The 12215-nt window shown below is 36.6% G+C and overlaps 1 protein-coding gene across 1 annotated transcript in view; it reads right to left on the bottom strand.

Moving 5' to 3' along the window:
- Positions 1-271: 271 nt before the first annotated feature.
- The window catches only part of pcf11 (PCF11 cleavage and polyadenylation factor subunit), a 29081-nt gene continuing 17137 nt past the window's right edge, over positions 272-12215 (bottom strand). Inside the window, exons 11-16 of the mRNA XM_062974518.1 lie at positions 11648-11762; positions 9094-9277; positions 6568-6723; positions 5285-5377; positions 4714-4749; positions 272-1291 (exon numbers count right to left, since the gene is read on the bottom strand). Of these exons, the coding sequence (XP_062830588.1) occupies positions 1073-1291; positions 4714-4749; positions 5285-5377; positions 6568-6723; positions 9094-9277; positions 11648-11762 (803 nt within the window). The 3' untranslated portion in view covers positions 272-1072. The remainder of the gene's footprint in view (positions 1292-4713; positions 4750-5284; positions 5378-6567; positions 6724-9093; positions 9278-11647; positions 11763-12215) is intronic.

Below are 12215 nucleotides of genomic sequence, written 5' to 3'. Positions count from 1 at the left end.
GCCTTAAATAATAGGAACCACGATTCAATTTCACTCTTCTTCCAGTGGCTGTTTCCAAGTGTTGTTTTATTTAAATCCTGCTGCATATTCATGGTTTTTACCTTAAGTAAAGTAAACCTGTCGATATGGAAGCATGCATTATATTTTAGAACTTGAGAGATCTCCGGGGAGCTTGGGACACAAAACCATACACACATTCAAGCTCTATTAGGCAAAACCTCAATATTTCCCTCCCAAAACAGCCCACGAAATAACGAAAATGAGACTGGAATATGCTTAACTCTAGTTTATTACACGAAATAAATATTAACAACTCTTCATAATGTCTTTACTCTCTAGATCCAAATTAGAAATAAACAAAAATGTTAACCATATTGCAACTGAGCAATCTTACATTACTTTTTTTTTACTATAAAATGTAAAGAAAAATTGGCTTGGCTGTACTAAATCTTTGTGTTGACTCAAGAACTCATGAAAATCTGGATAATCCTCCTATAAATTTTCGATTGTTGGCACTTATCTGTAATCAAGCATGTTACTTTACTGTGTACCCCCCTTCTAAGTCTTTTTAAATGTCTGTGTTTTAAATGTTAAATGCTAATATTCTCCTGAAACTTAAATTTTTAAAGAATGTTAGTCTGCCATTTCTTCTGGAAATCTTATTTAAACACAAGGCCAGTGAAGAAGCCTGAATTCATTTCAATTTAAAACACTCCCGAAAAAGAAATATTTTTTATTGGATGGTGTGCATAAACATTACACTCCATAGATAGCAAAAATATCTTTTATTTATAATTTACAATTCCACAAATGAAAAAAATTGTACAATTTTTCTTACATATACAGTCTATTCCTGTTCAATTTGTACGCCACTGACAGAACTTCCACACAATAGACACCTGACACTGTGCAGGCAATAAGAAATTCAAATACAAAAATGTATTTATTAACCAAATATGTAGCTGGGGCCCTGCCCCAGATGAACACTTTATTCATATAAAAATTATTTGCCTTCTAGAGTCAGCTAGGACACAGTAACTCTTCTCTGCAATATAAAAAACCCAGAGTTTGTTTAAACTGACTCAACCTTTTCAGATTCAGTTTTAATTTCGGCAGACATTAAAGGTGTGCTCTCCTCCATGCATTCGTCAAGTTTTTCCTCTGGCTCTTCCTTGACTTTGGGGCTGCTACAGGAGTCCTGTACTTCTTGTTTGACAATATTCAACATAATATTTAGTGGGTTTTCAACGGGTGTCTTGCTGGGTGAGGGAGTCGAGTCAAAGGAGGAGGTCTGGAAGTCAAAAATTAACATCACAAATGCAGAATTATTTTTAAACTGAGACAAAATGTTGATCTTGTGGAGACTGCTGTCTGCAATAATCTATACGATGCAGGATAAAATATTCTGTCTTGACTGAACTCTGAGAAACCCAAATTTCTTTTATAAAATGGTTTTACTCCTTCACTGTATCACAGATAGTAGTCATTACAAATACAGCAGATTTGAAACCATATATATATATATACTAGCTGTGCCCGGCCACGCGTTGCTGTGGCTTAGTCTGGTGGTGTTGGTCAGTCTACATTAGGTTGTATTTATGCTGTGACCTCCACCCTTCTTTATACTCACATTAGTAGTAGTATTTGAAGTCTGTTACCTTCTTCAATTTTTGTGTTGATTGATAATTGCTTGAGATCCCTGTTGTCTTTGGTTTGTTGTTAGTTGTAATGTCTGATTCTGCTGAGTGCGGTTTATATTTTCATTGTGGTACAATAGTCTTTTTTTGTTTTGCCTGTGAAGGTGTTTATTATTGTTGTTGTTGTAGTGGTCATGAAGGTTGGATAAGTTAGATGCTACTGTATTGTTTTTTGGAGGCCCAGTGTAGCACTGACTGGCCTCTCAGCCTCAGTGCCTGGCTGCTTCTTGCCTGTGATGGTGTTGATTCTTATTGTTATTGTTGTTGTCATTGTTATTATTGTAATTGTTTTTTTTGGAGGCCAAGTGTGACTGTAGGGTTTGGGGAAGTGTTGGCGTTGTTGTGAGTTTTGTGGGTCCGGATTGTGGTTTTGTGGTGTGGTTGTGTTATTACAATCGGGAGGGAATGCTTTTGTGTTGTGTTGCCAAGTTTTGTATTTCTGGGGCATTTAGTTGTGTTGTTATAGTCACGATGTGTTGTTGTGAGTTTTGTGGGTCCTGTGTGGTTTTGTGGTGTGTTTGTGTTGTTACAACTGGGAGGCAAGGCTTTTGCATTGTGTTGTCAAGTTTTATATTTCTGGGGCGTTTAGTTGTGTGCCACGTTTTGTATTTCTGGGGCGTTTAGTTGTTTTGTTATAGTCACGTCGCATTGTTGTGAGTTTTGTGGGTCCAGATTGTGGTTTTGTGGTGTGGTTGTGTTATTACAACCGGGAGGCAAGGCTTTTGCATTGTGTTGTCAAGTTTTATATTTCTGGGGCGTTTAGTTGTGTGCCAAGTTTCGTATTTCTGGGGCGTTTAGTTGTGTTGTTATAGTCATGATGCGTTGTTGTGAGTTTTATGGGTCCGGATTGTGGTTTTGTGGTGTGGTTGTGTTGTTACAACCTGGAGGGAAGGCTTTTGCGTTGTGTTGCCAAGTTTCGTATTTCTGGGGCGTTTAGTTGTGTTGTTATAGTCACGATGCGTTGTTGTGAGTTTTGTGGGTCCTGTGTGGTTTTGTGGTGTGGTTGTGTTGTTACAACTGGGAGGCAAGGCTTTTGCATTGTGTTGCCAAGTTTTGTATTTCTGGGGCGTTTAGTTGTGTTGTTATTGCATGATGCGTTGTTGTGAGTTTTGTGGGTCTGGATTGTGGTTTTGTGGTGTGGTTGTGTTGTTGTAACCTGGAGGCAAGCCTTTTGCATTGTGTTGCCAAATTTCGTATTTCTGGGATGTTTAGTTTTGTTGTTATAGTCACTGCGCAAACAACTTTATCATTTTATATATATATATATATATATATATATTCTATGTATATAATAAAAGTCAATGTGTGTGCATATGTGTATCTATGTTTGTATGTATTTTCCAAGATGGTTCCTGCCGACGATGGATCTGGACCTAACTTGGCACACAGACCCCTAATGTCCAACTTTAAGTACTGCCAGGATTGGGGGATAATGACAGAGGGCAATGGGGTTGTAATTCACCCCTATGCGAAGTGCACTGTGAACCTCACTGATGATGGGTCTGGACAGAATTTGGCGCATAGGCTCAACATGACCAACTTAAAACTACGGGCAGGGTTTGTGGAAGATTGACCCAGAATTAAGTGAGTTATAGTCCACTCACATGCTTATATATTTTCTAATGGGACTATTCATAAAACTAAAAAAAAAATGACTGCTACTAATATTTATCTTTATATAATAAATATAATCTTTATATAATATATAATAACCCAGGAAATGTCGGGTATCTAAGCTAGTGTGTGTGTATATAACAACAACAACTATTGTTGTTGTTGTTAATAATAATAATAATAATAATAATAATAATAATAATAATAATAATAATAATAATATCTCTTCCCTGCCTCTTCTCGTGGCAGGTTACAGAACAATTAAAACATATAAATGTTGCAAAAATGCCACAAATATACATATTAAAATGTAACTCTATAAAAGATACATATTAAAAGGTATTTCTATAAGATACGTATTAAAATAAACAAAACAGAGATTAAACAAAGGACGCATGTTTAAAATTCATGTTTAAAAACTGTCTAGGTAGGCCTGCTGGAAGAGATAGGTCTTTAGATGGTTTTTAAATTCTGGCAACAAATTTAACTGTCCGAGTTCTTCCATCAGATCATTCCAAAATCTTGGGGCTGCCGATGAAAAGGTCCTCTGGGTGACGGTTGCCAATCGGATTTTGGCAATTGGAGTAACCACCCCCCAGAGGACCTAAGTGTTCAGGATGGATTATACGGGAGAAGGCAATCCTTTAGGTAATCTGGCAGTTACGAACAAGGTAGGTTGTGTTGGTTTGTTCTTAAGTTGAATTTATTTGTAAGTCAGAACAGGTACATTTTAAGTGTAACTGCAGTCAATATATGTATTTCCCTTTGGATCGCATAGGGAATGGTTATCACCCCCCTGTGGGATTTATTTCACTCTCTGTGCCCCTGATTACACCTCATTTTCTGTCTCTGTGAGAATTGGATTTTGAAACATGTGACTGGTGGTGGAAAAAAGTATTGATGATAAAGCTTCAGTGAAGACACATTTTCCCCATGATAACTCTTTTAGGAGAGAATTTCCCTTCTGTGAGGAAGCTTTCTCTTGGCCCCATGTAAGCTGCCCTGAGTCCCCTTTGGGGAGATAGAGGCGGGGTATAAAAATAAAGTTATTATTATTATTATTCTCTCACTTCCTATTGACTCACCTCTGTTCTTAACTATGAGTCATTTGTAAGTCTGATGTTTGTAACTCAGGGACTGCCTGTATATCTGTATCAGCACTCACTTAAAAAGGAAAAATCAACTAAGTAATGTATCTGCAACAAGTGTATGTTTACATTAAAAAATAAACATCCATAGGAACAAAAACTTCCTAATTACAGTTTTAATTTGTTCCACAAAGCATAAATAAAATACACATTATTATTTTAATTTGGAATTTAACTGTGCTGCAGAATGCAAACATCATAGCTAAAAGATCCTGCTGTTATGTTATGTAAAATAAGCCAAAAAGGACACTTACCTTTTGATAATCTTCATAGCACGAGGGATGGTAGATCTGGAGAGAACAAAAATAGTTTTGGCATTCACATATTTTTACAAGTCGACACATTGTAAATTCCATGCACCTTCTGTTTGTTTGTTTTTTTGTTTTTTTTAAAAAAACAGCTATCGCAATCATTTTTGTACAGACTGTGATAGATATCTTCTGGACCTGCTTCAGTCCATCACACATTTGCTAAAAATTTCCACTGTGTTTTGGCAGGTGATGCTTTGAATTCATGGCAGTGCAAATATTTGTCAACCTGAAACAGTCAGCAACAGTGCAAACAGAACAGAGCACTTGTATGGATTATTGTTGTTGCTGTGAAGGCATTTTTGACTTATGGAGACTCTTTCACAGGATTTATTGGGGCTGAGAGAATGTGACTTGGCCAAAGTGACTCAGTGGGTTTTCATGGCTAAATGGGGATTTGAGCCCTGGCCAACACTAAAATCACTAGCATCCACCTTAAATAATTTTTAAAAGTTGTCCAGAACTATAGATGCATTTTTCCTTTGCACTACACAAGCAAATGCAAGTTCAACAATACCTTTTCATCTACACGGATGGCATTTTTTAGGTGCCACTCCTCCTCTTCCTCATCCCAATATTGCTCAAATTGCTCCTGGCATATTTCACAACTCTGAAAAAACAAAAAGAGGTTAAATACACTGGTCAGTATCATTCACTGCATTTATCCTGGGGGAAGCAGGGTGATTTTGCTTTCCTTACACAGCTCACTAGAAAAACTTGTTCTGGAGCACAGGAAAATGCTCTGGAGCAGGTTTTCACCACCTGAAAAGCTCTGTGTCTGTTAATCCCAGCACTACTGCGAGAATCATAATGGATTTAAAGCCTTTACATTTACAATCAACTCTCCACATTTACAAGCTTGATGTTTACAGATCTTACTATTGATGTGATGTTATTACAGTGGGCCTGACACCTCCTGAGGTTTGGCTCAAGACCCTCCATTGATACCCAAGTCCCATTATATGCAATACCATAGTAAAATGGTGCGCCTTAAATAAAATCAGAGTTTGCTTTTTGTATTTGTGGGGGGAGGATATATTTTCAAGCTGTGAATGGTTGTATCAGTGGATAAAATATCCAGAGATATGGAGGGTCAACAGCACAATGTCTTCGAATGTGATTCTTGGAAACCATTTGTTGTATGGAAACATGTAAGAGATAAAATTAGAATCATGTAGAATATAACATGTAAGAGATAAAATTAGAATCATGGATAGCATCATAAAAATGCAGCAAAGTAACGGGAGGGTTGGGGATATAGATCTGGTTGGGGACAGAAGATGTTTTAAATATTTTAGAATGTTAAAATATTTAATTTTAAAAAAAAATTAAATTATGATTCTACAGAAACCACAGATTCCTAGAAAACTGTTATCTCTGGGGTTTTTAAGCATTCCTTTTTTAAAAATGTGGTTTTGCAGGAGTCTTCTGCCATTAACTCTAGCAAATGTGCAGGACTGACTGCACACATTAATTAGTATACTGCATTTTAGCCATTAAGGAACATTAACAAATAGCAGCCTTTTTCATGACATGCTGTTATTTTATTCTCACTGAAGCCCCCAAAGAATGACTTGTCATAATGACTTAAAAGGCACTTTCTTTCCAGCAAAGGCTAAGAAAAGACAGGAAAACTTGATTAATACATATTTAGTCTACCAGACTTTGTATTTCTATCTCCTTACCATCACCAAGGCCAAATTTTGGGCACAAAAACTTTATATCAAACAGAAACAAGGAAGGATTTAAATGCAAATTAAACACATTTCACAAATGAAGATGACTGACAGCAATATTTACCTCATCTACTCCAGCTGGGCCTGCGGGGACACTCTGAAATTCCTTTTCTTTAGCAGCTTCTTGTGTTTTTAACACAACTTCCTCATGTACTTTTTCAAAGAACTGACTCTTTGCACGCTCCTCTAAATCTGCGATTTCTTCAAATTCTATCCAGTCCTAAAGAAAAAAAATTAAGTAAATTCAAACTTCTTTGGAGTCTTTTAAATGTTTGTTAAAAAATAAGACAACTTCTCACAGTGCACACTCAACAATCCATTTTAGGAATAAAATCAGAACAATGTGAAGTCTTTTAAATCCTCAAACAGCTGAGGAAACAGAACCACTGATCGTGCACTTTTAAAATCTCTAGCCCAGGCATGAGGGGAGAAAGGAAGGAGGCTGAAGCCAGGAACCGTGAGAGTTGAAGTCCAAAACACCTGGACGGCCAAAGTTTGCCCATGCCTGCTCTAGCCCATCAACATTATGCAGAAATACATTTACTCATTGAAGCAGATAAAAAACAACTCCCGCTAAATGTCTTACTCAGAATATTTCCCAATTCCAATGTTTTGCAGGATATGAAAATGTCATAGAGGGTGTGATTATGCTGAACCAAGAATTATCCAGCAAAAGCTGAAACATCCAGAATGAGATATTTCCTCAGATATATCTACACAGGGAGTGGAACATTTGTTTAAAGTGCCTGTAAGACCGTCTTGCAACATATGTGGTGGATTTGTTGGGGCAATTTTTGTGGGGAGGGGGTATTGTACATATGTATTTATTTAGACAATTTTTATCCCGCCTTTCCCCTCTCAAAGGGCCCAAGGTGGCTAACAGCATTTATAAAATACACACAATGAAAACATTAAAACAATAGATAACACATTCATGGACCTTGATGACATCATTGATGGTATCCCAAGTGATAATGTAAGATCCCTACTACTTTGAACCTTTAGTTCTGAAGAAATTCTGCTTCAAAACCGAAACTGTAGGATTAAATGCCTTACTTGCTTGGCTGAGGCTTAAACATAGGCTTGATACTTATTATCAAGTGGCACACAATTCCCTTAGAAACAAATCAACAGAAATTTTTTCTCAATTAGCAGCCACAGTCAACATAAGTTAGAAGTTGATAACAGTCAACCAGCAAGTCTTTCATGTTGGAAATCAAGCACATCCTGCACAAGTTTGTAGTCCTCAACAAGGAAATAGATAGGCAGATGAGTTAGCTGGCAGAGAAAGCCCTTCCCTCATTGCCCTCTGTGTCTGCCCCTCTCTCTATTCTCCTTTCCCATTTCTGGTTGTTACGCTACACCTCAGAGAAATCCTTTTATTCAAAGTTTCTGAGCACAAGGAAAGCCCAAGTCCTCCATTTTGTTCTTCTCCTGTGAGCATGGGGAGACAAGATGTCTACTGAAAGATAGATGGATAGGCCCTAACTTTCCTATACAGAAATGTAGTTATTTCAGTAAAGTCTTTTGTAACTTTTAAAGTTTGACTCTGCTTCTGTATTGTTCAAGATCGGCCCCCCACAAGGGTCTGGCTCCAGGGCCAAACCAAGAATGGGCAACTTGGAAGTCCCTGAACAGACTCAGAAGTGGAGTGGGCAGATCAAAGGACAACCTGGCAAAATGGGACTACCTAGAAGAATCTTCCACTTTGTGCGACTGTGGAGCAGAACAAAAACTCTGCATCTGTATGCTTGCTCACAATGCCCTGCCTCATGCATAGAGGAATTGTTTAAAACTACAGACAATGCAATTGCTGTTGCCCATTATTGGTCTAAAATTATTTAATCACGTGTGCTCCCTCTATTTTATCAGTTTTATACTTATTTATGCAATGCTTTTGACAAATAAATAAAAATAAAATAAATAAATTTCACTCTATTGTTATGCTCAAGAAGCTTCTGATCTGCAAAAACTGTTGTTGCTGTGTTTATCAAGGTATAGAAGACGGAAATTCCAATGAATAGAGCCACAGAGACCCTAGATTTTTTTGTTCATTTGTTTTGTTTTGTTTTGTTTTTTGTTTAAACATTTATCCAATGCAATTTTAAAGCACAGGTGCAAATTAACAAGATATTCCTTAGATGTTGACATTGTGATTAACATGTGACCAGCAGAGGGCATGCTTCAGCAGTGAATTTAAAAGGCAGCAAAGTGGGTCAAGCCCAGAAGGAAGTCAAACTGGCAGCCAAAGATGTATTAAAACAGGAAGTAGATGCTTTTAAAAATGAAACAAACATCAATTAAAATGCAGAAGCATCAGTTCACCAGTCTTATGATGCCATTCTTGCAAAATCATTGCCTAATGTGAATGCTTACACATTCAAGAGAACTCCGCATCTTTCAAATGGAGGCTAGTAAATCACATTTAAGCTGATTTTTGAAGACTCAGAGTTGCTTTAAATGTATATGTATCATGGCTTGTTGTGTTATGTTTTCTGTTTTACTAATGTTCATGTCAATCCTTCGAGACAGGGCAAGTTATAAGTAACAATTTGTCATGCTCCAGCATTATAATGGATAGATCACTTACTGTTAGACTGTAGTACCATCTTCTGTGAGTGACTTTCCGGCTAACATCCTTTTCAGTGCGATTCTGCCGATAATGCCAATCCAAGTGATCTGCATAGACATCTGTCTGAGACGTCGTAAACCTCATGCCACAAGAATAACACTGAATGCCTGTATAGAGGCGATTTATAACACTGTCGTACCGCCTGTGGAAAAAAATAGAGCCAGATTATCTCTAAGTAGATGATTCCTTGTCAGTTACTTTACACAGAAAAGGGTAGGCAATACTGAAAAAAAAATGTCACACATCTGGACAATCTAAAGTTGTACTCAAATTTCAACATTGTTAAAAATTAGTTCAAATACTGATCAACTCATGAACCAAAGGAACTTGCTGTAGAAACATTTATATTTGAGTTACAAATATAATAATATTTGAGTTACAAAGCAATTTGCCAGGGGATGGGAGAACAGTGGGCCCTTCTTATCATCTACCTGTTAGGGTTTCTCTGGGTGTTATGTTAGGAAAAACTACCCAAAAACAGAAGAGCATCCAAAATAATGCAAACACAGGACATTTATAGTTGAGCATTCAGTTCACAGCAAGCAGAGCGTGAAGTGCCATGTGGCTGTAAAGAATGTAGAGCTTAGGAGGCAAAGATCCAGAGTTCTGTCTATAAAATCACAAAATATTTTTTTACATAAATAATACAGTAGAGTCTCACTTATCCAAGCTAAACGGGCCGGCAGAAGCTTGGATAAGCGAATATCTTGGATAATAAGGAGGGATTAAGGAAAAGCCTATTAAACATCAAATTAGGTTATGATTTTACAAATTAAGCACAAAAACTTCATGTTATATAACAAATTTGACAGAAAAAGTAGTTCAATACGCAGTAATGTTATCATGTAATTACTGTATTTACAAATTTAGCACCAAAATATCATGATATATTGAAAACATTGACTACAAAAATGGCTTGGATTATCCAGAGGCTTGGATAAGTGAGGCTTGGATAAATGAGACTCTACTGTAACTACATTTCTTAATAGTTAAGAACTGGGTCCTAGCTACTCTAAACCCCATCTCTTCTAAGATTCAAAAGAGAGGGAAAAATCACCATGCTCACATCTCTCGACACACAAGCAGAGAAAGATCTCAATACTCACAGCACACACCAAGATGTAAAAGGCATGCACCTGCAAAGTACCCATTCCACACAACCAATCAGAATGAGAGAAGAGAGGAGAGGAAAAAATAAATACATTCCAAGTGTCATTCAGGAGACAGAGAGGAAGGGATTTCCCTCAGCCTATTCTAAGCTAACTAACTACTCCTCATTGAGGACTGCAGACTTGGGAAGTGGGGTTAAATTCCAACGCCCCCCTCCACTCAAGTCCCATGATATGCAATTGAATAGTAAAGTGCTATCCCTTATTGATTTTGTGCTTCTAATCATCTGCTTCACTCTCACTGGTGGACAGGAATGCTCTAGGCAACTCCTTTCTTTTTTCATCCCCAGAAACACAATGACTGGCAGACAATTGAGTGATATTTTTCTTTATTTCTCGCATCGCTCTGCCATCAAGAGAACAGATTCCTCTTTACTTTTACTTTAAACCCTCCGTGTCCATATTCTACTTTCAATCTGATCTCAGTTAAGACTTAATAAAACTATATTTGAAATAATTTGTTGAATTTCCCAATTTCTATATGTTTGACAGAGAAGGGCAAATACCTCTAGCTAGTATGGTAGGATATTAAAAAAAACTGGGTCTTAAGGGTTACAAGTGAAAAGGAATGCAAGCTCCTGATAGGCCAGTCGACATGCAGGAATAAATCTAATAGTAGGTCATGTCATCTTGAGATTGGCAAACTCAATATTTGCTTTTGGGAATTTTAAAACGTATTTCCAAGCCATGGGTGTTTGAATCCATAGATACAAGGGCCAGGTTGTCTTACTCTGTGATTCAAAGTCTTTTTACCCCAGATAGTGGAGAAAAGTACATTCCTAGGTTTTTGAGAAGAAAGCGATCCAAGAAAAGAGAGCTATATAGATACACAAATTAGGACAAATGGCAAATCCCAACAAATCATGTTCTTATAGCACTTTTAACTTCCTCCATGTTTACAAGTCTCACTTAGTGCACTTTGATCAGCCCATCCTTATGTTTTTATTGATAAATGGTTTGATTTTAATCGTATGTTTCAATTTTTCATTTGTGCGTTTTCGGTATTTGATGTTTTTGTATGTATAGTCTTTTGCATTTGTAAGCCACCCTGAGTCCCTGCGGGGAGATAGAGGCGGGGTACAAGAATAAAATTTTATTATTATTATTATTATTATTATTATTATTATTATTATTATTATTATTATTATTATTATTATTATTATGGAAGTTGGTCAGTTGTAAGTGCTGTCAAAAGGCCCAGTGTTAACTCTGATACCTTTGTGTCCAGAAAACTTTAAATTATTAATAATTATGTAAATATTACACTTTTTGTAACATAATCTCCATACATATTATGTATACAAATACCCCCAAGACATCCTAATATGATAGATATTACATACTGTTTTAGGTCCTCTATGACAAAATTAGTGAGGTCAGGGACATCTTGATCCTCATTTTGGTCTTGTTCTTCCTCTTCCTCCTCTGGAACTGGCTGAGTAGAAATTTCACTGACTTCTAAACAAGATGGACAAGCAGTGGTCAAAATGGCAATTCTAAAAACTATGCCACTGAGAATGCAAAACAAATATATTTACAACAGGACACCACATTCTTAATTTAATTATTCATGAATGTAAATAAATTCCATGAATATTTTAAATATTGATAATAACTTCTTCTAATTCCTTCAATTTGATCACTTGGCTTGAAAAAGCAAAAAATAACAATCTATTACCACTATACATACCCTCTAAAACAAGCTGCTCAGCTATAGGTGGATTTATTTTGCAATCCATCAAATTCTACGCAGTGGAATGCTGTCTACCACTAATTTTGAATGGTAATTATGTTTTAACCACATGAAAGCAGACCTTTATACCATGTATACCCAAAACCGTGGATGCTCAAGTCTCACTATATACAATGGCATAGTAAAATAGTGTCCCTTATATAAAATGGTAAAATCAA

The sequence above is a fragment of the Anolis carolinensis genome, chromosome 3 (assembly GCF_035594765.1).
Source record: "Anolis carolinensis isolate JA03-04 chromosome 3, rAnoCar3.1.pri, whole genome shotgun sequence".
Taxonomy (NCBI): Eukaryota; Metazoa; Chordata; class Lepidosauria; order Squamata; family Dactyloidae; genus Anolis; species Anolis carolinensis.
The sequence above is the reverse complement of the archived record's forward strand: the minus strand, read 5'-3'. Positions and strand labels throughout refer to the sequence as shown.